At 42.9% G+C, this 25,287-nt stretch overlaps 1 protein-coding gene across 2 annotated transcripts in view; it reads right to left on the reverse strand.

Annotated features, from left to right (window-relative positions):
- Positions 1–16,747: 16,747 nt before the first annotated feature.
- LOC127576153 (SH2 domain-containing protein 1A-like) overlaps positions 16,748–25,287 on the reverse strand; it is a 54,440-nt gene continuing 45,900 nt past the window's right edge. For both annotated transcript variants that reach the window (XM_052026542.1, XM_052026541.1), the window contains exon 4: positions 16,748–17,188. In XM_052026542.1, coding sequence (XP_051882502.1) covers positions 17,145–17,188 — 44 coding nt within the window. In that variant the 3' untranslated portion in view covers positions 16,748–17,144. The remainder of the gene's footprint in view (positions 17,189–25,287) is intronic.

The following is a 25,287-nucleotide window of genomic DNA, read 5'->3' on the forward strand; positions in this document are numbered from 1 at the left end:
TGGATGCTCTGTAACTCCTGTTGGTGGTACTTGTCTGTGAACCACTGTCTCGGAGGTACTGTTTTTATAGGGTCCTCAAGAGCTTGATCTTCTTGTGGCCACTGCCTCTGTGGCAACAGTGATTTGTGGAGATAACAGAGCAGATCAGGTGGTGATCGGTACAACACTCAAAGGGTGCCTGTCATAACACAGGTGATATGCACAACCTTGTTGTCTCCCTCAGACAATGGCATAATCTAACAGGAGCCACTTCTTGGATCAGGAGTGTCCTCATGAGATCTCTTGTGAAACAGGGTGTTTCATTCTGACAAGACCTACTCCAAGCATTTGTCAAGGAGGAGGACCTCCTTGGAGTTAGCTTTCCCTACTCATCTTGCACATTACTGCACCAGCAAGCTACAAAATGTACAGACACTACACTGACGATGAGGAGGGATCAGAAAACAACGTCATTGAGCCATTGTACACTTATGGTGGTGAGATGAGTTATAGTATCTTCAACCTGCAGACTGGAGTTGATGGGACTTCACAAGATATCTTTATATGTCACATGTACATCGAAACACCCAGTGAAATGCACCTTTTGCGTAGAGTGTTCTGGGGGAAGCCCGCAAGTGTCGCCACGCTTCCGGCACCAACATAGCATGCCCGCAATTTCAGCTTAGACTCGAGCACGGGAGAATTAATGTGTTTGAAATTTTCAAATAAAGTCTTAAAGCAGGAATGGTTCAAGATACTAATGCTACCCTATTCAGCTACATTAGCTGCTATGATCAGTCATTCAGCACAGAAACAGGCCCTTCAGCCTACTGAGTCCACTGCAACCCTTAAGTACCCACCTACACTCATCCTGCAACAATCCCATCTTTTATATCTCCCGACATTCCCCAGATCCAGCCACTCATCCACAGGCGAGGGGTTGTTTTCAGTGGCCAATTAACCTACCAATCCGCATGTCTTTGGAATGTGGGAGGAAGCAGGGGCGTCCGGATAGCTAATGTTGTTTTTTTATTTAAGAAAGGCAGCAAGGATAATCCAGATAACTACAGGCCAAGGAACCTTATGTCAGTAATAGGGAAATTATTGGAGAAAATCCTAAGGGATAGGATGTATGTACATTTGGAAAGGCGAGGCTGATTAGGGGTACTCAGCATGGTTTTATGTGGGGGAAATCCTGTCTTGCTAATTTCATTGAGTTTTTTGAGGAGGTAAATAAGAACATTGATGAAGGCAGGGTTGTAGATGTTGCCTCCATGGACTTTAGTAAGGCGTTTGACAAGGTTCCACATGGTAGGCTGGCCCAGAAGGTCAAGGCACATGAGATCTAAGGTGAAGTGGCTAATAGGATCTAAAATTGGTTTGATGATAGGAGGCAGAGTGTAGTGGTAGAAGAATGCTTTTCTGATTGGAAGTATGTGACAAGTGATGCACCACAGAAACTGGTGCTAGGACGTTTATTGCTTGTGACATATATTAACAACTTGGATGTGAATGTTGTAGATACGATTGGTAAGTTTGAAGATGACATGAAATTTGATGGTCTCTTGGAGGGTGGGAAATACGGCTGGCACTGCAGCAGGATATAGATCAGATGGAAAGTTGGATAGAACGTTGGCAGATGGAATTTAATCCCAACAAAGGCAAGGTGAAGTCAAATAGGGGTTGGACAAATACAATAAATGTTAGGGCAGTAAGGAATGTTGCTGAACAGAGGGATCTTGTGGTTCAAATCCATAGTTCCCTGAAAGTCACAACATAGGTAGATAGGGAGGTTAAGAAGGCATATGTCATGTTTGCCTTCATAGGTTGGGGCATAGAATATAAAATTCCTGCCACTGTCTGTAAGGAGTTTGTATGTTCTCCCCGTGTGTCTGTATGGGTTTCCTCCAGGTGATCCGGTTTCCTCCCACATTCCAAAAAGACGTACAGGTTAGGAGCTGTGGGCATGCTATGTTGGTGCCGGAAGAGTGGCGACACTTGCGGGCTGCCCCCAGAACATTCTCAGTAATGCAAAAAGACACACTTCGCTGTGTGTTTTGATGTACATTTGACTAATAAATAAATCTCTTAATGTTGCAGCTGCTACCGCGATGCGAGAATAAAGACACAAGTCTGAAAGCTGTGGAACAAGACTGATTTATTTACCCACCTTGCGCAGGCCTTTTAAGTGGCGCGGTTCCCACTCTCCAAAAACAGAAATGACGTACGCACTACGTCATCAAAACTTTGCACAGGCGCGGGTTCTCCCCCGTCACTCGGGGAAGGCGAAGGCCCAGCGCCATCTTGGGCCTCGCCGCTCCGACGACGAGCGCCCTGACCACCGAGCCGGTTCACTTGCGCGGACAGTGAGTCGCCACATCAATATCTTAAAAGTTGGGATGTATGTGGCAACTTTACCAAACGCAGAGTATTGTATACAGTTCTGGTCACCACACTACAGGAAGGATGTGGTAGCATTAGAAAGACTACAGAAGAGATTCACCAGGATGTTGCCAGGAATGGATGATTTTAGTTACAAGTAGAGATTGGATTGACTATGTTTGTTCTCTCTGGAGCGTAGGAGGCTGAAGAGTCACCTTCCAGAGGTTTATAAGATTATAAGGGACATAGATAGGGTAACTAACTCAATGGTCTACAACACCCAGGGGAAACCCAGGTGGTCATAGGGAGAACACGCAAACAGACAGTGCTGGAAGTCGGGACTGAACCCAGATCACTGGATCTGTGAAGCAGCAGTTCTACTAGCTGTGCTATTGTGCCACCCAAAAACACAGGAGACCCTAATGAAGAATGAATGAGAATGGTTTTCAGAGCAAACATTATCATTGAAATTGATGGCAAGGGCAAAATGATGGCCACTCAAAATGAAGCCATAGGAGAATGTGAAAAATCAAGCATATTCCCAGTGAATGGATAAATATACACACCATTTTAGTGAACCTGTTGGTGCTGAGCAAGACATAAGATGTTTTATTTACCGACGGTTCCTTGAGAAGAAAGGAGGTGAAAGATTACCATGGACAGATAGGAATACATGTTTGGGCTTACTATCAGATATGTCATGATCCTATTGAATGGAGTTGCAGGTCTGAGAGGTATCCTACTCTAGTTCCTAACTTGCATGTTTTTTTTATGTTCATATAATGAAGTATTAAGAGAGTTTGCAGGATCACTTTAATCCAGCACGCTCAAAGGTTGCAGAATTTTACAAATTCAGGACCAGGGACCACAACCAGACACGACCATTAGCGACGTAGAGCGGTGATAAAGGATTTGTTTTGTGACGTTGTAGTTTCGGAATCTTCCTGAAGTCTGTGCTGTGTGACAATTTAATGTGCAGGTGACTAAATTCGATCCAATTTATTGAAAACGCAAGGGTTTAACCTTTGAGCATGCATGTAAGGTAGTCTCATCAATTGAGGCTGGTTCTAAAATTGCCAAAGAATTTTGGCCAGTGCATAACATCAGTATCAATGCAGTGCATGATCACATGGTAGTAGTCAGGCAAGATCTCTGACTGAATCACTTGGCACGAAAAACGATTCAGACGGGAAATACGGCAAACAGTACAAGGATCACCGACTTAGATGTGCAGTCTGGAAGAGTAAAATCCTTTAATTCTAAAACAATTGAGCACACAGCCTAAGAGTGCAAGGCTAGGCCCAAGGTAGCAAGCTAGAACAATCTTAGAAGTATACACTAACCAGAGAAAACCACGGAAAAGAGGCTTGTGTAACAAGAACATGATTGCGCTGGAGAGTGTACAGAGGTGATTCACTCGGATGTTGGCTCGGTCTGAGGATTTTAGTTATGGGGTGCGATTGAATAGACTGGGCACATTTTCCCTGGTGTGAAGGAAAATGGGGGTGGGGTGGGGGTGACCTTATAAAAGTAATTAAGATTATGAGAGGCATAGATAGGATAGATAGTCAAAATCTTTTTCCCATGGTAGGGGTATCAAAAACAAGAGGGCATAGGTTTAAAGTGAGAGGAAGTAGTTTAAAGGGGATCTGAGGTACAAGCTTTCTACAAAGATTGGCAGAATTTCTGGACTATTGGATGTTACTCCCATTAATACACCAACACACTTTTAATTGACTCTACTTTGAAGTTAGACGGTAGTACAATAAATTTTCCAGTGAACCAGATGAGTTGAAAGGCAGGGTGGGAAACAAAACTCATGGAGTGCAGGAACCAGGGCCCCAGTGAGTTCAAAAGGAGCACAAGAAATAGAACCATGTGAGCCAGATGCTGATCCATCGAGATTTCCAAACATTAGGGGAGTGGATGATTGGAATTTTGCTTTATTTTGGATCCAGTTTGCCAAAATAATCTTGGACACCACATGCCCTAACCTCCTGGACCAGTCTAAGGAAAGACCTTGTCAAAAGCCTTACTAAAGTCCAAGACCTGGGACTCAACACCTCCCTCTGAAATTGGATCCTTGACTTTCTGACCAACAGACCACAATCAGTGAGGATAGGCACCAATACCTCCAGCATGATTATTCTCAACACTGGTGCCCCACAAGGCTGCATCCTCAGCTCTCTTCTTGACTCCCTATACACTCATGACTGTGTGGCCAGATTCTGCTCTCACTCCATCTACAAGTTTGCAGATGATACCACCGTAGTGGGCCGTATCTCAAATAACAATGAGTCAGAGTACGGGAAGGTGAAATGGTGTCATGACAACAACCTTTCCCTCAAGGTCAGCAAGCAAAAGAGCTGGTGATTGACTTCAGGAAAGGGGGCAGTGTACATGCACCTGTCTACATCAGTGTTGCTGAGGTTGAGGGGGTTGAGACCTTTAAGTTCCTTGGAGTGAACATCACCAATAGCCTGTCCTGGTCCAACCACGTAGATGCCATGGCCAAGAAAGCACGCCAGCGCCTCTACTTCCTCAGGAGGCTAAAGAAATTTGGCATGTCCCCTTTGACACTCGCCAACTTTTATCGATGCACCATAGAAAGCATCTTATCTGATGCATCATGGCTTGGTATGGCAACTGCACTGCCCGGGACCGCAAGAAACTGCAGAGAGTTGTGGATACAGTCCAGCACATCACGGAAACCAGCATCCCCTCCATGGACTCTGTCTTTACCTCTCACTGCCTTGGTGAAGAAGCCAGCATAATCAAAGACCCCACCCACCCGGGTCATTCTCTCTTCTCCCCTCTCCCATCAGGCAGAAGATACAGGAGCCTGAGGGCACATGCCACCAGGCTTAAGGACAGCTTCTACCCCACTGTGTTAAGACTATTGAATGGTTCCCTTATACGATGAGATGGACTCTGACCTGATGATCCACCTTGTTGTGACCTTGCACCTTATTGTCTACCTGCACTGCACTTCCTCTGTGGCTGTGACACTTTATTCTGTATTCTGTTATCATTTTTACTATCTCAGTGCACTGTGTAATGAATTGCTCTGTACGAACGGTCTGCAAGACAAGTTTTTCACTGTACCTCGGTACAAGTGACAATATAAACCAATACCAATACCAATAAAGTCCATGTATCTCACATCTACCACCTTGTCTTCATCGATTTTCTTAGCAATCTCCTCAAAAAACACAATCAGATTTGTGAGACAGGACTTCCCATGCATAAAACTATGCTGACTCCCCCTAATCAGTCCCTGCCTTGGATCCTTTACGATCCAAGTGATCGTAAATCCTATCTCTGAGAATTTTTTTCCAGTAGTTTCCCTACCACTCATGTAGGGCCCACTAGTCTGTAGTTTCCTGGCTTATTTCTACTGCCATTCTTGAATATGGGAAAAACGTTAGCTACCCTCCAGTCTTCAGGTATCTCACCCATGGCTAGAGTGATGCCAAAATCTCTGTTAGAGCCTCAGCAATCCCTTCCCTTGCTTCCCACAACACCCCAGGATGGATTTCATCAGGCCCTGGGGATTTGTCCACCTTAATGCGCATCAATACCTCTAAACTTCACCTTCCTGATAAACACATGTTCCAAACTATTAGCGTACACCTTCTCTAACTCCCCACCTTCTCCACACTTCTCCCTGGTGAATACTGACGCCAAGTATTCATTCACAACACCACACAGGTTCCCCAGCTCCACACAAAGACTTCTCTTTTGGTCCCTACTCTTTCCCTATCTATCCTCTTGATCCTATTATATTTACAGAAGGTTTTCGAATTCTCTTTAATTCTGTTGGCCAAGGCCTTTTCATGTCCCCCTTTTGCCCTCCTAACCACTTTCTTAAGATCGCTCCTATATCCACTATAAACTTCAAAGGTCTCATATGACAACAAGTTCCAATACCTGACATACACTTACTTCTTTTTCCTGGTCAAACCCCCAATTTCCCTCAATTTTCAAGATTGCTGAACAAAAATGCTGAAACAAATGTCACGAACCAGCAACAAAAGAAACACACTGAGCATGATTTAGTGTTAAAAACTATTTTATTAATCACTACTTATGATAATATGAAAAATGAAAGTAAAAATGTTAGTATGTTAGAATTCAAAAATGTTAAACCTTGAACGTTAACCCCAAACCTAAACTCTTCGTGTGTGTGTGACAAAGTCCAAAACTCCCAGTTCTGGAATGGTTCTTAAAGTTCAGTTCCGCAAGCCATAAGGTGAAACATGAGCAAGGGCTTCTTCAACAACCACCATTGTCTGAAGATAAGACGTAGATGTAGAAAAACAGAGAGAGAGTAAATACGAAATCCAAATGTTCCACGATGGAACCCAAGCGACACTTCAGTGTTTACTCGGTAGTGACTTCCTCACCCCGAAAAGCATCCGAATCGTGGTCGTCCACACACAAATACCTGTTTCCTTCTACAGGTCAGCAACAAAGTGAACTCCACCGGATTACTTCCAACTTCCATACATGGATTTCAGTGGCAGACACAGTTATTGTTTCTCATCCATCGATAGAGAAAACTAGCAGGCTGGTGTCTCTCTCCCTTCTCTCTCTCTCTTCTTCTTCTTCTTCTTCAACAACGTCATTACGTCCTTAATCTTCTATTGACGTAAGCACGCCCCACACACACATACACACACACTCTCTACCTTAAAGGGACTTTCACTGAGTCCGTAACACAAATATATGAAGTACAATATAGACCTTACAAGTCCTTTAACAGTGGTAGGGGTATGAAGGTTGACAAAGTAGGATCCAGGATTGAAGCAAATGTATGAGGATACTCTGAGTGCCTGCACTGATTCAGATGCATGTTTGGATGACAATATAAAGCATTTCCATCAGAAATGTAAAAAATTATCCAAAAAGCAGATTTGAATATTCCAAAACATTCCAACGGGAAATGAAGACATCATCACATGGGGAATATAAGTTTCAGAGTGGCACTGCAGGTAATTCAGCTGTCTCACAGCTCCAATGACCCTGGTCTGATTATGACCTGTGGTGCTATCTGCATGAAGTTTACAGGTTCTCCCCGTGACTGTATGGGTTTCCTCTCGGTGCTCCAGTTTCTTCCCACGTCCCATAGACATGCTGATAGCAGGCGAATTGGCCCCTGTAAGTTGGCCCAAGTGCAGATAACTCATAGGAGAATCATTGAAGATAATGTTAACATGTGTGAGAGAATAGGTTACAGGGAAATAAGTAAGGGGAGCTTCTGAGAGCCAACGTATACTCAGTGGGGAAACTGGCCTCATTCTATGTCATAAAAGAATATGAGATAAACCTTTGCTTCAAAGTACTGAAATTACAGCTTAAATGACTCACTGGCTGCTTGTACCATATCAAGAGATCATTGTTTCAGATATATTATAGTGGTGTAGTTTTTATTGCTTGTAACAAGATCACATTATCAGCAATTGCATGCTTTCAAACTCTTCCAATTTTGTTAGAGGATGAAAAACTACAATAATAAATGAATATTTTCCTGTATTTTTGTCCAGTGGAGGAATATTGTGCTCATTCAATGAATCACAAAGAAATAATCGCTGCACTTCACAATCATTCATTGTCCAAGACACATTTGCAGAATTTTTTGAAAGATAAACTACTGCATAAATCCAAGTCTTAAACATAAGGAAGTCTTAAAGCTAAGTACAAAGTCTTAAAGCTAAGTACAAAGTCTAAATGGATCATCATCCCTACTTAATCCATTAGGCTACTAAAAACCATGCACACAGTCAAATCAACCCTGTGATTAAATCAACATGTGAAAACAAGTGGACATGTGTAAGCATTTTGGTTGTAAGTTTATTGCCTTTTCTAATCTGATAAACCATATGAGGTTTGGCCAGACAATTGCAGAGGATCACATTGACCTTAATTGACCCATTTACTACTGGTTCAGATTCTCTCTTCCTTCTGAGTAAAATTAGCATCTTCTCAAACTACTCAAACCCCATCTCCTCTAATGATGTGCGGTGAGCTAAAGGACTTCATTGTCACAAAAGTTAAGAGCATAGGTCTGCTGCCTCTTCACTTCCCACCCCAGGCCATGAGGCCAAACTTTTACCAGTGCTTCCCCCCACCTCTCCAGCACATGCCCTGAACTCATTCTGCTCCCATTTTCCATTAAGCGGTCCCAAGCTCACCAGGCAGCATAAAGGAAACTACAGACCTATTAGTCTGACGTCAGTGGTGGGAAAGTTATTGGAATCTATCCTCAAGGATGGGGTTACGGAATACCTAGAGGCGCAAGGCAAGATAGGTCCTAGCCAATGTGGTTTTGTGAAGGGAAGATCCTGCCTGACCAATCTATTGGAGTTTTTTGAAGAAATCACAGGTAGGGTGGATAAGGGAGAGGTGGTAGATGTTGTGTATTTAGACTTTCAAAAGGCCTTTGATAAGGTGCCTCACAAGAGACTGATTAATAAGATGAGAGGTCATGGAATTACGGGTAGGATAACAGAATGGGTGGAGCATTGGCTGGTTGGCAGGAAGCAAAGGGTGGAAATAAAAGGATCTAGTTCTGGTTGGCTACCAGTTACTAGTGGTGTGCCACAGGGGTCGATGTTGGGGCCGCTCCTTTTTACCTTGTACATTAACGATTTGGATGATGGAATAAATGGTTTCGTGGCTAAGTTTGTGGATGACACCAAGGTAGGTGGAGGAGTAGGGAGTATTGAGGAGATAGGAAGGTTGCAGAGAGACCTAGACAGTTTAGGAGAATGGGCAAGGAAATGGCAGATGAGATTCAATGTTGAGAAATGTGCAGTTGTACACTTTGGAAGCAGAAATAAGCGGGCAGATTATTATCTAGAAGGAGAGAAAATTCAAAGTACGGAAGTACAAAGGGACTTGGGGGTACTCGTGCAGGAAACCTTAAAGGTTAACCACCAGGTCGGATCGGTGGTAAAGAAAGCGAATGCTATGTTGGCATTCATTTCGAGAGGTATAGTGTATAAAAGTAAGAAAGTGTTGATGAGGCTCTACGGGGCACTAGTGAGGCCTCATTTGGAATACTGTGTGCAGTTTTGGGCCCCACATCTTGGGAAGGAAGTGCTGACATTGGAGAGCGTTCAGAGGAGATTTACGAGGATGATTCCAGGAATGAAAGGGCTTACGTATGATGAGCGTTTGTCGGCTCTTGGACTGTACTCACTGGAGTACAGAAGAATGAGAGGGGACCTCATAGCGACATTTAAAATGTTGATAGGAAAGGACAGAGTAGATGTGGCTAGGCTGTTTCCCTTGGTGGGTGAGGCAAGGACCAGAGGGCACAATCTTAGAATTTGAGGGAACAGTTTCAAAACAGAGATGAGGAGAAATTTCTTTAGCCAGAGATGGTGAATTTGTAAAACTCCTTGCCACGTACAGCAGTGGAGGCCAGATCAGTGGGGGCGTTCAAGGAGGAGATAGATAGATATCTAAATAGTCAGGGTATCAAGGGATATGGGGTTAAGGCCAGATATTGGGATTAGAATAGGTTTTTTTTCTCTCCCCGCCCCCCCCCCCATTCCCCATATCTCATTTCTTTTTTTCCCTTTTCCTTGGAGCAGACTCGATGGGCCGAATGGCCTGCTTCTGCTCCCTTGTCTTGTGATCTTGTGATCTTGCCCAGAAGACACACCCATTCACTCAACATTATTCCCATTACATTCCTTACCACCTGACTTCCCTTCTTGTCTCTTGTGTTAACTGATATTATTAATGACATATTGTTGTGTTACATCATTGTTAAATGTTATTGTAGAACGTTGCATTGTGTATTGTATTGTAACATGTAGAACATGTTATTGTATTGTGTTCAGTTCTGGTCGCCTCATTATAGGAAGGAAGTGGAAGCTTTAGAGAGGGTGCAGAGGAGATTTACCAGGATGCTGTCTGGATTGGAGAGCATGTCTAATGAGGATAGGTTGAGTGAGCTAGGGAGAGAAGGAGGATGAGAGGTGATTTGATAGAGGTCTACTTGATAGAAAAATATGGGGTTATGTGGGAGGGAAGGGTTGGATAGAGCTTAGAGCAGGATAAAATATCGGCACAACATTGTGGGCCGAAGGGCCTGTACCATGCTGTAGTGTTCTATGTACAAGATGATAAGAGGCATAAATTGAGTGGATAGTCAGAGACTTTTTCCCAAGGTGAAAATGGCTAATACAAGGGGGCATAATTTTATGGTGATTGGAGGAAGGTATAAGGGGGATGTCAGAGGCTTGTTTTTTTTTACATAGAAAGTGGTGGGTGTGTGGAACACACTGCCAGCAGAGGTTGTGGGGGCAGATACATTAGGGACATTTAAGAGACTCTTAGACACATGAATGATAGAGAAATGGAGGGCTATGTGGGAGGAAAGGGTTAGATAGATCTTAGAGAAGGATAAAATTTCCATAGAACCATAGAACCATAGAACAATACAGCACAATACAGGCCCTTCGGCCCACCATGTTGTGCCGACCTTCAAACCACTCCTAAGACTATCTAACCCCTTCCTCCCACATATCCCTCTAACTTAAATTCCTCCATATGCTTATCTAACAATCTCTTGAACTTGACCAATGTATCAGCCTCCACCACCACCCCAGGCAGTGCATTCCATGCACCAACCACTCTCTGGGTGAAAAACCTCCCTCTGACATCTCCCTTGAACTTCCCACCCATTACCTTAAAGCCATGCCCTCTTGTATTGAGCATTGGTGCCCTGGGAAAGAGACGCTGGCTGTCCACTCTATCCATTCCTCTTAATATTTTTGTATACCTCTATCATGTCTCCCCTCATCCTCCTTCTCTCCAAAGAGTAAAGTCCTAGCTCCTTTAGTCTCTCCTCATAATCCATATTCTCTAATCCAGGCAGCATCCTGGTAAATCTCCTCTGCACCCTTTCCAATGCTTCCACATCCTTCCTATAATGAGGCGACCAGAACTGGATACAGTACTCCAAGTGTGGTCTAACCAGAGTTTTGTAGAGCTGCATCATTACTTCGCGGCTCTTAAACTCGATCCCACGACTTATGAAAGCTAACATCCCATAAGCTTTCTTAACTACCCTATCCACCTTTGTGGCAACTTTCAGTGACCTGTGGATATGAATACAGGGTAAATAGCAGAATCCTGCTATTTACCCTGTATTCCACCTTGGAGTTTGTCCTTCCAAAGTGTACCACCTCACACTTCTCCAGATTGAACTCCATCTGCCACTTGTCAGCCCAGCTCTGCATCCTATCAATATCCCTCTGTAAGCTTCGATAGCCCTCCACATTATCCACAACACCACCGATCTTTGTGTCATCTGCAAACTTGCTAACCCACCCTTCCACCCCCTCATCTAAGTCATTAATAAATATCACAAAAAGTAGAGGTCCCAGAACCGATCCTTGTGGGATACCACTAGTCACAGCCCTCCAATCTGAATGCACTGCCTCCACCACAACCCCCTGCTTTCTACAGGCAAGCCAATTCTGAATCCACACAGCCAAGCCTCCCTGGATCCCATGCCCTCTGACCTTCTGAAGAAGCCTACCATGCAGAACCTTGTCAAACGCCTTACTAAAATCCATGTAGACCACATCCACTGCACTACCCTCATCAATCTTCCTGGTCACCTCCTCAAAGAACCCTATCAGGCTAGTGAGGCAAGATTTTCCCTTCACAAAGCCATGCTGGCTGTCCCTAATCAGTCCATGATTCTCTAAATGATCATAGGTCCTATCTCTTGGAATCATTTCTAGCAGCTTACCCACCACAGACGTAAGGCTCACCGGTCTGTAATTGCCTGGACTATCCCTACTACCTTTTTTGAATAAGGGGACAACATTCACCACCTTCCAATCGTCTGGTACCATCCCTGTGGACAACGAGGACTCAAAGATCCTAGCCAACGGTTCGGCAATCTCCTCCCTCACCTCACGAAGCAGCCTGGGGAATATTCCGTCAGGCCCTGGGGACTTATCTGTCCTAATATTTTCTAACAGCTCCAACACATCCTCTCTCTTGATATCTACATACTCCAGAACATTACCCTTACCAACACTGTCCTCAGTGTCATCAAGACCCCTCTCCTTGGTGAATACTGAAGAGAACTATTCATTGAGAACCTCACCCACTTCCACAGCTTCCAGGCACAGCTTCCCACCTTTGTCTTTAATCGGACCTACCTTTACTCTAGCCATCCTTCTGCTCTTCACGTACGAGTAAAAAGCCTTGGGATTCTCCTTAACCCTACTCGCCAAAGCCTTTTGATATCCCCTTCTCACTCTCCTCAGCCCCTTCTTAAGTTCCCTCCTTGCTACTCTATGTTCCTCACGAGCCCTGTCTGATCCTTGCTGCTTACACCTTATGTATGCTGCCTTCTTCTTCCTAACTAATTTTTCTACCTCTCTTGTCACCCACGGTTCCTTCACCCTGCCATTCCTTCTCTGCGTCACCAGGACAAATTTATCCCTAACATCCTGCAAGAGGTCCCTGAACATCGACCACATCTCTATAGTACATTTCCCTTCAAAAATGTTGCCACAACATCGTGGTCCAAAGGGCCTGTACTGTGCTGAAATGTTCTATGTTCTAGAATACTGTCTATTTCCCCTTTAAAAACACTGTGATGTTTGGAACATGTGCAGTACTTGTGTGCATGTGTCATAGCTGAGGTGAGACAATAAAGACGCAGCCTTGTCTCCATTTCACTGAGTGGCATTGTGAGTGTTTGATCACTAAATCACGTCTGTTTACAGTGCCTTCCTCAGGTGGTGTCCCACTCTCCTTCAAATTTATCATCATCATTGTTTGATTTGAAAATCCTTCAGTCCTTGCAAATGATTCCCCAATCTGCAATCTCTCTTTTCTCTCCAAAGTCCTTGAATGCTCCGCTACTTTGTAAATTCCGTAGTCAAATCTTTTGTGGAACTCTGCGTCCTATCCGACCAGGATTACCAAAGTATCCCACATTACCAAAGTGACCCTTACCAAAAATCACAAATGACATTGTGTCCACAGCTAAGGTAATCCATCCATTGCACTGGAGTGTGTGTCAGTGAAGGTGTTTCTGCTTTGTTTTCTGGAGTGGGATGTGAATCCAGAACCTCCTGATTGCTGCCAACAGATCCACTGCTGACACCAAAAGACTCTCACCTCAGCTACGACACATGCACACAAGGTACTTCACATGGTCCAAACTAGTCACAGTGTTTTTAAAGGGGAAATAGACAGTGTTCTACAATAACATTTAACAATGATGTAACACAACAATATGTCATTAATAATATCAGTTAACACAGGGGACATCTTCCTCCTGTTCTTCCAACTCTCACCCCAGCCCCCATCACCCTGTTTCTTTCCCCCCCTCCACCCACTCCATCTGCCCATCGCCCACACACTCCTCCCACTGGGTCCCCTCCTCCCCACGGTTCCCATCTGCCCTCCCCAACTCCCTCACTTGATTCCATGCTCCACCTTCCTCCCTAATCAGATTCCATCATCCTCAGCCCTTTGTTGCCTCGCGGCTTTTGTCACTACTTCTCCTCCATCTGCCTATCACCCCTCCTCACCTAGATCCACCTATCACTAGACAGCTCTTGCTCCATCCCTTCCCTCTATCTTTTTATACTGGCTATCTCCCCTCCCTCTTTAGTCCTGATGAAGGGTCTCGACCCGAAACGTCGTCCATTTCCATCCATAGGTGCTGCCTGACCCGCTGAGTTCCCCCAGCATCTTGTGTGTTTCTTCAGATTCCAGCATCTGCAGTCTCTTGTGTCTCTTAAAACATCTTCCCGGCTTCCACCTCCTCTGCTGGCAGAGTTCCAGTCAGAATCAGACTCCACATACAAAGTTTTCTCCTCACATTTCCCCTGTATCGGGTGTAGCGGTTAGCGTAAAGCTATTACAACGCCAGTGACCCGGGTTCAATTCTGGCCGCTGTCTGTAAGGAGTTTGTACATTCTCCCTGTGCCTGTGTGGGTTTCCTCCGGGTGCTCCGGTTTCCTCCCACATTCCAAAGACGTACGGGTTAGGAAGTTGTGGGCATGCTATGTTGGCGTTGGAAGCGTGGCGACACTTGCGGGCTGCCCCCAGAATATTCTACGCAAAAGATGCATTTCACTGTGTGTTTCGATGTACATGTGACTAATAAAGATATCTTATCTTTTACCTTATCTTTAGCCCTTTACTTGAACCTGTGCCTGCTGATCCATGTACCATTTGCTAATGGGAATACCTTCACTTTACTTACCCATCATGATCTTAAACGCCACTACCAAATCTCCCCTTAAACCTCATTTCTTCAAAAAGAACCATCCCAGCTTCTCCAGATAAACTTTGTAGTTGAAATCCCTCATACCCAGAAACATTCTGGTAAACATTTGCTGCACATTTTCTTGGACCTTCATATCCTTCCTAAAGTACGGTGACCAGAAATGGATGCAATGATCAATGTTTCATACAGGTTCAACATAACCACCTTGATGGGGGACAAAAGTTTTCCTCTTGTTCATACGAGTTTAATTCATTGGGCTCTGATAGACTCAGAAACATCTGAGTGATTTGCACGGTTTAGTAACAGTTCCTGGGTCCAGTGATATCTTAAGCAAAGTCACGGGATTCCTGCCACCGTCATTTGAAAGTGAATCGGGCTGTTTGAAAGTGAAGCTGATGCTGATTTTTCTTTTAATTAAACATAGTATACCCTCCCAACCGCGGAGGAAGAACAAGGGATGGGCAGGTAATCTCGGGATAATCATTGTAATTAGGGCTTTATTTTTACCTAGTTTGCAGCTTTCGCACTAGGGCAACTGGGTTTGGAAATCCAGCAGTGAAGTGGAGCAAGTACAGTATTTAGAGAAAGGTAAGTGACTTTTCAGGAATGCTTATGGGCCAAGAGGTAGAAGACTAAATCCCATATAGTCCCCACATCACAAATCCCAACAGCTCCTCACCATACAAAGCTGCTTGGAATGAGGATTGGACTAATCCCAGCATAATAAACCTCTGAATTCTGGGGCTGAACTGTCTCTCAGATCAAGCAATCACACCTAAATTTAAGATAAGATTGAGATAAGATTTCTTCACTAGTCAAATATACATTGAAACACACAGTGAAATGCATCTTTTTGCATGGAGTGTTCTGGGGGCAGCCCGCAAATGTTGCCACACTTCCAGCACCAACAAAGCATGCCCACAACTTCCTAACCCGTACGTCTTTGGAATGTGGGAGGAAACTGGAGCACCCAGAGGAAACCCACGCACTCACAAGGAGAATGTACAAACTCCTTACAGACAGCAGCCGGAATTGAACCCGGGTCGCTGGCGCTGTAATAATGTTATGCCAACCGCTACACTACTGTGCCTGCCCTGTACTTGCTCACAGACTTGCTATTGAACAGTTCCCTAGTACAATAAGATGGATTCTTGACCTCACAATCTACCTCATTATGACCTTGCACCTTATTGTCTACCTGCGCTGCACTTTCTCTGTAGTTGTGACACTTTAATCTGCATTCTGTGCTGTTTTACTTTGTACTACCTCAATGCACTGTATAATGAATTGATCTGCAATGGTATGGATACACAAGATAAATTTTTCACTGTACCTCGATACAAGTGCCAATTATAAACCAATTCCAATTCCACAGAATATGGAACATAGAACAGTCTAGCACAGGTAGAAGCACTTCAGCCTAAATTGCCTCTGCTGAACAAAATGTCAAATTAAACTAATCCTTTCTGCCTGCACGTGATCCATAACCCTCTATTCCCTGAATATTCATGTGTTCATCTAAATGCCGCTTAAATACCATTGTCATATCTGCTTCTACCACCAACTTTTGGCAACGCGTTCCAGGCACCTACCCATTCTCTGTGTAAAAAACTTGCTACACATGTCCCCCTTAAACTTTCCCCCCTCAACTTAAAGCTGTGCCCTCTAGTATTTGACACTTCTACCCCGGGGAAAGGATTCTGACTGTCTAGGGATGTTTCTGGACTACTTCTCATCCAATTGGACACCAGCTCTTTCAGTCAGACAGGAAACATCAGAGCCAAAACACTTTAGACACATTCCAAAAACCTAGACTGACGGGTTGAGAAACTGACCCTTTATCGTCCCTACCCACCTAAATGAACTGGCCCTGTTAATAGCCAGGCTGTTATCGTCATTATCTTGCCTTACGGAAACATTGTTTTTGCCTTGACCACTGATGATGATGATTAATAACACATTTCAAAAATTTAGTTACACATCAGTCTTGTTAAACTTAGGAATTCCCTCCCTCCCACCCCCAAAAAGAGTGCAAGGTCATAAAATTTCAATATTTTATTTAAATCTTACTCAAAGACGACTTTTCATCCCAGAGACCAAATATCTGGAAGATAGAATGTAGAATATAGTTTCTACGTACAAGTTATCTCCATTCAGTGTAGCTAGAACCAGCCTGCCCCCCTGAACCAATTGGACAGCTTTTCCAAACAGCCAACACAGTACAATGGGCCAAATGGTCTCCTTCTGTGTTGCATCTTTCTTGGAATAAAATAGGCAAGAAGAGACTACAATAGGTTATTTTCCATTAGTAAATTCTACAGCTTGTAAAGATCAAGGTATCATATTATTTACAGCAAATGGATTTTCACATTTTCATGGATGCAGAACATTTAAAGGAATAAGTAATTTGGAAATACAACATTTGAACAGAATAATATATTTCTTTCCAAGATAATCCTTCATAATACTCTGGAGACTCTTCTGCTATACTCTGGCTGTGTCATATGCCAAGCATTTCCATGTACTCTCGTTCTTCCTGCAAATCTACAAGAAAAGGAAAGTATTAGAATTACATAAGGCAATGGTTTAAAGATTTAAACATGACTAGCTTTGACTGATGGGGAAAAAGTGTTTGCACTCACTTGTAGGAATCGGTAACCTGAGAACTTAGATTTAAGTTAATTGCCAAAAAATCTGAGCTGAGATGAGGAGATTTTTGTTTGTTATGTAGCAGTTGTTTGGAATTCTCCAAGGAATTAGACATATAGTTGAAGAGGGAAAAGATGCAGAGCTCTGGGGAAAGAGCAGGGGCATGGGGCTAATTGTACTGCACTCTCAAAGTGCTGCACAGATCTGATGGGCCAAATGGTCTCCTTCTGTCCTAGAAAATATCACAAACCATTGAGCATAAGCAGGGGTTACTATTCACACTTCTAAATTCTAAAGCCATTCATTTAAATGTTTTAACTTTTTCTACAAATTGCAAATGCATTTTCAGAGCTGTCTATACAGGAAGCAAGATGTGAAGACCTTGAAAGTTCAGTTAATGATCAAATGAGCAAACTCTTTAAGTTTTATTTCTTCCTTTGCTGGATTTTATTTCCTACAATGAAAATAAAAAAGTAGGACAGAGTATTGTTCAGGTAAGTTTAACACCCATGCATTGAAGGTGAAAATCACATCCATTGCCTTTGCTTGGGAATCTATCCATGTGTCCAGTGAAGTTAATTTGCTGCTTTGTGAATAGTTGTTGTTGAACACTGACTACAGAACAGGAAATTTCATTAGTGGTCTATTTGCATCTCACCACATCCACTTGGATGCTTACTGAGCACAAGATTCATTACTGTAAAATGTTCTTTTTTCTTTATGACTTTTTCCAGCAACGTCTTGTTCTGCTACCATTAAATTATCTGCTTTTGCTTGCTGTCATTTATCGACCGAGTCAGTAAAAGCATAAATGTCATTGTGGAAAGAAAGATTCCACTAATATTTCCCAAACTTGCCATTCAGAAGGACCAGAAAGGGAATCCCATCACTTTCCCACTCCTCTCCAAGGCACACTCTATCATCTCCCACAATGTGGTAGCCTATGTATTGAAGAAGGCACTTGGTATGCTGGCCTTCATCAGTCGGGGCATTGAATAAAGGAGTTGGGACATTACATTGCAGTTGTACAAGATGTTGGTGAGAATGCACTTGGAGTATTGTGTACAGTTTTGGTCACCCTGTTATTGAAAAGAGTCATTAAACTGGAAAGAGTACAAAGAAGATTTAGGAGATTTAGGAACTCAAAGGTCTAAGTTATAGGGAGAGGTTGGATAGACTAGGACTTTATTCCTTGGAATATAGGATACTGAGAGGTGTATAAAATCATGAGGGGGATAGATAGGGTGAATGCACACAGTCTTTTTCCTAGGGAACGGAAACCAAAAACTAGAGGGCATAGATTTAAGGTGAGAGGAGAAAGATTTAAAAGGGTCCTGAGGAGCAACTTCTTCACATGGAGGGTGGTGAGTATATGGAACAAGCTGCCAGAGAAAGTAGTTGAGGAGGTACAATAAGAATATTTAAAAGACATTTAGATGAGTACATGCTTTGGAAAGGTTTAGAGGGATATGGGCCAAATGTGAGCAAAATGAATTAGCTTTGGTGGGCACCTTGGTCAACGTGGACAAGTTGGTCCAAAGGGCCTGTTTCCGTACCGTACTGCTGTATTACTCTCTGACTCTATGACAATATTCTGCCATTCCTTCACCTTGGCTGCTGGTGTCTTGCAACAAAATACCTAACTGCACTGAGAAAGTACCAATAGTTGCAATTAAGGATAACCAATCAATGCTGTACTCGCTACAGATACGTATAACCGGTGAAGGAACTTCCAGACAAAATGTTAGCCACTTTTGTCCATTTGCCTTTTGTTTGACCTGCTGTGCATTTTCAGATTTTTTTTTCCGCGAGGAATATTATCCTTCCTTTTCCTGTTAGAGGTAATATTGGAAAAATATTATATGTAGAAAGGGGGTTGGAAGATGGAAATAACCCTCAGATCACAGTTCTCCACTGTTGGGAGTTCTCACACTGATACAATTCATAATAAAAAATGAAAATCGATATGATAGAAAAATATCAACAAATTAAATTCATCTGATGGACACTGACTGAAGCACAGTGTAGGCATCCTAACAAATACAAATTAAATATAATTTAATTGATTCTCTGTTCAAAAACATGAAATTTATAAGTTATCTGGCAATTATTAAAAACAAAACAAGGCAAGCAAACAACACAACTGCAAGGTGTCTTGATATGTGAACTTAAATTGAGGACCAATTGAATTTATTTTATTTATTCTTAAGGGCCAGAGCTTGAATCTTGGAGTAATAAAGAGAACAGCTTTTGAGCTAAATCTATCAGATAGATTAGTACGAGTTGATAAGGTTTGTGGAATAAACTGAAGGACATTTTTCTGAAACAGCCCAATCAATCAGAGAACCAGTCTGCACCTGTTTGACAAGGGCTCCAATGCATACCAATTTATGAATGATCTTATAGAGCACTTGCACATTATATACTGGAAAGTACTTGCAGGTAAAATCACCTCAGTCAAACAGTATGCACTTGTGATCTGAAAGTGTGCAGCTTTACTTGCTTTGTACTATTCATTCACAGAACGTGGGGTTTGCTGGTAAGCCTGGGATTTATCGCCCATCCTTTATCACCTTTGAAAATGCATATTCTTCCAACTTAATAATCTAACAACTTTGCCTCAGTTGTACACTTACATCACTTATTTAGAAAGCTGTAGTGTTGAATCTCTTGCCAGGGGTTTGAGCTCATTGGCACATGTAGTATCAGAAACTTTCCAATAGAGTCTGTTAAAAAAATAATGGCACAGAATTTCCTAGTATTCTGGCCCACATTCCTTCCATCCAGCATAGATAAACTTCCCACACCTCATTTCTAGATGTGTGTAATCCCCATAAAGAACCTCACTGTCACAGAGAGATAGTACCTGAGATCAGGGTCAAATCCGGGTCCCTGGAGCTGTGAGGCATCAGCACTAACTGCTGCACTACAGTGCTCCTGATACTGGAGGGACAGGGAGTTCCTCCTGATACTGGAGTCCCTTACTCCTTTGTTTGAGGAACACCTCTGTACTTAAGGAAGAAAGGAATGGGACTGAATGAAGTACCAGTGGTGAAGATGTTGCTGGGTCTTGAGGACCTGAGTTATAGGGAAAGGTTGAATAGGTTCGGACTTTATTCCCTGGAGCACAGGAGAATGAGGGGAGATCTTATAGAGGTATACAAAATTATGAGGGGTATCGATAGGGTAAATCCATGCAGGCTTTTTCCCTTCAGGTTGGGTGAGACTAGAACTAGAGGACATAGGTTTAGGGTGAAAGGTGAAATATTTAAGGGGAATCTGAGGGAAACTTCTTCACTCAGAGGGTGGTGCAAGTGTGGAATGAGTTGCCAGTGGAAGTGATAGACGTGGGTTCAATTATAACATTTAAGAGAAGTTTGGATAGGTACATGGATGGGAGGGGCTTGGAGGGATATGGTCTGGATGCAAGTAGATGGGACTAGGCAGAAGATCAGGTGGCACGGACTAGATGGGCCGAAGGGTCTGTTTCTGTGCTGTGGTACTCCATGATTCTATGTGTGAGAAGTATAGGCCAGTGAGCAGAATGCCTGCTTCTGTGTTAGACATTCTGTGTGACCCCCTACCACAAAGTTCCTTCAGGGAAAACTGTCCTGTTATGAGAGTTAACTGTTTGTGGTATGCAGGTGAGAGAAAGCAACAAGAGAAAAAGATGTTTCTACGTTTTGCATATTTAAAGTACAACCTGCTGCAAGATCTTTTACATCTACGTGAGACAGCATTTCAGACCTCAGTTAGACAGCTCCTCCAAAAGACAGCACCTCCATCAGTGAGTGTGTGTAGATTTATGTACTCAAGTTTTTGGAGTGGGTCACAGTGAAACCTACTGGTATTGAAAGACAAGGCAATATGATGTAGGACTGCGGGAAAGAAAACAAGCTTTTTACTGGCAGTTAAGCAGCCAGCATAATCAAAGACCCCCCCCCACCCGGGACATTCTCTCTTCTCTCCTCTTCCATCGGGTAGAAGATACAGGAGACTGAAGGCACGTACCACCAGACTTAAGGACAGCTTCTACCCCACTCTGATAAGACTATTGAAAGGTTCCCTTACACAATGAGATGGACTATGACCTCACGATCTACCTTGTTGTGACCTCGCACCTTATTGCACTGCACTTTCTCTGTAGCTGCAACACTTTGTACTGTTATTGTTTTTACCTGTACTACCTCAATGCACTCTGTACTGACTCAGTGTAACTGTACTGTGCAATGAATTGACCTGTATGATCGGTTTGTAAGACAAGCTTTTCACTGTACCTCGGTACAAGTGACAATAATAATCCAATACCAATACCAATACCAAATTAGAGAGGGCTTTTTTTAAATTTCAGATCATGAGATAAGATGACAGGGCACAGATTATCTTGGAGGTGATGCAACGTAGATTCACCAGTGTTATTCCAGGGATGTGGGAGCTAAACTGTGAAGGGAGATTGATTAGGATGGGCCTACACTTACTGGAGTTTTATAAGAATGAGAGGTTGTCTCATTGAAACATGGACATTGTTAGAAAGGTGAACAGGATAGACAGAGAGATTGTGTTTCCTCAGGGTGGAGAATCTTCAGATCACCTTGTAATCTCCAATAGTCATCTTCACTGCCCACTACACCACCAATTTTGGTGCTGTCTGCAAACTTACTGACCATGTAACAACATTGTAATCCAAGCGATCCCCTAGTATGATAAGGATGGACTCTTGACCTCATGATCTACCTTGTTGTGACCTTGCACCTTATTGTCTGCCTGCACTGTACTTTCTCTGTAACTGTAACACTTTATTCTGTTATTGTTTTCCCTTGTACTACCTCAATGCATTGATGTGATGAAATTATCTGTATGGATGGTATGCAAAAAAGTTTTTCACTGTACCTCAGTACATGTGACAATAATAAACCAATTTACCAAATCGTTAATATAGATGACAAACAACAGTGGACCCAGTGCCGATCCCTGTGACACACCGCTGGTTACAGGTCTCCAATCTGAGTAACAACCCTCAACTAACACCCTCTGCCTCTTCTACCAAGCCAATTTTGTACCTAATTGCCCAGCTCACCCTATATTCCATGTAATCTAACATTCCAGACCAGCCTATCATATGGGACCTTGTCAAAAGCCTTACTAAAGTCCCAGTATACCACATTTACCTCCCTGCCCTTGTCAATCCTCGGGGTAATGAGTTTTTGGCATTCTCTACTTCCAGGTGTTAAGCATGCTCAGTCTTTATACTCAAGGCTGAGAGTGATAAATCTTTGGACACAAGGGAATGTGGGAATCACGCCATTACATGGGTATTGAATGGTAGAGGAGCACCAAGGTGCCAGATGGCTTAATCCCGGTACTATTTCTTATGTCCTTGCATGTGTAAGGAATAAGAATGGTGTTCTGACAAAAATAATTGGCGATAGCTGTTGGCAAATGGATTGCAAAAAAAATGTATCTTCTAAAATTGAATGAAAACTGATTTCTTTTAAACCTGTCAAACTATTGCAGTGAGCACTGAGGAATGAGTTTTAAAATAAGTTTATAAATTAAGAGTAATTCCATCTGCAAAAGCATGGGTTAGCCTGGAAGGTTCATATGAGCAAGGAATTTTATTGCACCCTGGTGTATATGACAATAAACTAATCTGATCTAAACTAATCTAAGGAAACCTATTGAAACTACAAAAGTGATTAATATTTAACAGGTTGCTGATGGATAGATTCAGTCCTCAAGGGCATTGCAAACATACAAGGATGCTAAGAATTGAACCAATAAAGTGACCAAGAACAGCAATACACAAAACAAGCAACACTACCATGAGCTGAATGGCCATGCTGTAAACAACATTGAAGCAGTGACCTCAGGTAACAATATTATAACAATCTCAACAGGGAAAGTACCAGTCTCAGGTAGTATAGAGGCAACCTAGGAGGCATAATGGCAACCAATCAATTCCAGAGAGGATACCATATGTCTCATGGAGGATACCTCCTGTCTCAGAAAGGGTATTTTATCTCTTGGACCCCATCTTTTCTGCTTTGGTTGAGTACTGATGCATTTAATCTCTGTGGCCTCAATCCGCAGTTTGCCAATTCTCAATTCCATCAGCTGAGGAGAGAACATCTATTTTTTAATGAAATTTATTGAAGGCTCTGAAATAAATCTGTTTCTGTGCAATGTCTGAGTATGAGTGGGGCTTCAATGTCCTTTGAACAAGCAGCAGATAAAGATTGCTATTCAGATGGTACAACCAGTGTAGTTTCATTTCAGATCATAAGAGAACAGGATGCTTTGGGGTTATTGTGTGCACCAATTTCAGGCAAGTTTGCTCTGGTGAGGCATAAATGGTCGGCTTGCTGCTGTTCTGATCTCCACTTCTGCATGTATTTGATCAACGAAGGAAAAAACAGCCCTCCCTTTAATTCTTTGTTAATATTAAAAGCCACTCCCTGCAGATGGTATTTGAAGGCAAGTAGACCATGCATGACTGACATAAGGGTGCACTCATAATCTCTGCAATAAACCATCTCCTCATGAAACTTATCGCCATCACTACATCACTGTTGTATCGACAACACTGTGAGTGCACCTTTAAAGCACAGACTGTGGAGGATAGGAACAATTCTGGCTATGATCTTTCCAGGGACATGTTGACTTTGATCAATGCCCAAAGCCTTAGAACTTGCTACCAAGAGGTTCACATGTGAAAATGGGCTCCTTAGCATTCCTGTGTTCTACGACAAGCCAACACCAGGTATGGAAGAAATTGGAAAAACTAAACAGCATAGCAATAATAAGCAGCAGTTGTGTCAACCAAGGCTGAATTCATAGCGTTAAGTCAGAAGGTTGTGAGTTCGCATCCTACACCTGGGACTTTAGCTCTAATATCAAGGCTGACAATACAGTGCTTAACCAAAGATGCACAGTTAGAGGTGCCATCTTTTGGTTTAAACTGAGGCCTTGTCTGCTTCCTCAGCTGGGTGTAAAAAATCCCACAGCACCATTTCAAGGAAGAAAAGGGGGATTTGTCCATGGTGCTCTGGTCAGGATTTCTCCATAAATTCATGATAGAAATCAGACGATCTGATCTTTATCCTGTTTGTGGGAGGTTGCTACGTGCATATTTTCTGCCACACCTCCTCAAGTGCAACCGTGACTACATCTAATTAAAAGTACTTTAATTGCTCCCGGTTTTTTCCATGGTGCTATGCAAATAGAACATATAAAAGATAGAACAGTACAGCTCAGGAACAGGCTCTTCAGCCCACGATGTTGTGCTGAACTAATGGAACTAGTAACTAAATGCCTAACTAAATTCATCCCTTCTGCCAACACAATGTCCATATCCCTCCATTCTCTGCATGTTCACGTGCCTATTAAAGAGCCTCTTAAACACCTCTATTGTATTTGCCTCCACTACTACCCTTGGCAGCGCATGTGTAAAAAACTTGCCCTGTACATCTCCTTTGAATTTACCCCCTCACCCTAAATGCATGCCCTCTGGTATTAGACATTTCGACCCTGGGAAAAAGATACTGGCTGTCTACTCCAGCTATGCCTCTAATAATGTTATAAACTTCCATCAGGTCTCCCCTCAGCCTCTGTCACTCCAGAGAACACAACTCAAATTTGTCCAACCTCTCCTTATAGCACATGCCCTCTAATCCAGGCAGCATCCTTGTAAATCTCTTCTGCACCCTCTTCAGTCTCTACATCCTTCCTATAATGGGGTGACCAGAATTGAATGCAATACTCCAGATGCAGCCTAACCTGTTAAGGGTCCTGCCATTAACTGTGTACTGTCCCTTTACATTTGATCCAAAGTGCAACACTTCACACTTGGTTGGATCAAACTCCATCTGCCATTTCTCTGCCCATATCTGCAACTGATCTATATCCCACTGTATCCTTTGGCAATATTCTACACTATCCACAATGCCACCAATCTTTGTATTGTCTGCAAACTTACTAACCCACCCATCCACGTT

This window comes from Pristis pectinata, chromosome 11, assembly GCF_009764475.1.
Source record: "Pristis pectinata isolate sPriPec2 chromosome 11, sPriPec2.1.pri, whole genome shotgun sequence".
Classification (NCBI taxonomy): Eukaryota; Metazoa; Chordata; class Chondrichthyes; order Rhinopristiformes; family Pristidae; genus Pristis; species Pristis pectinata.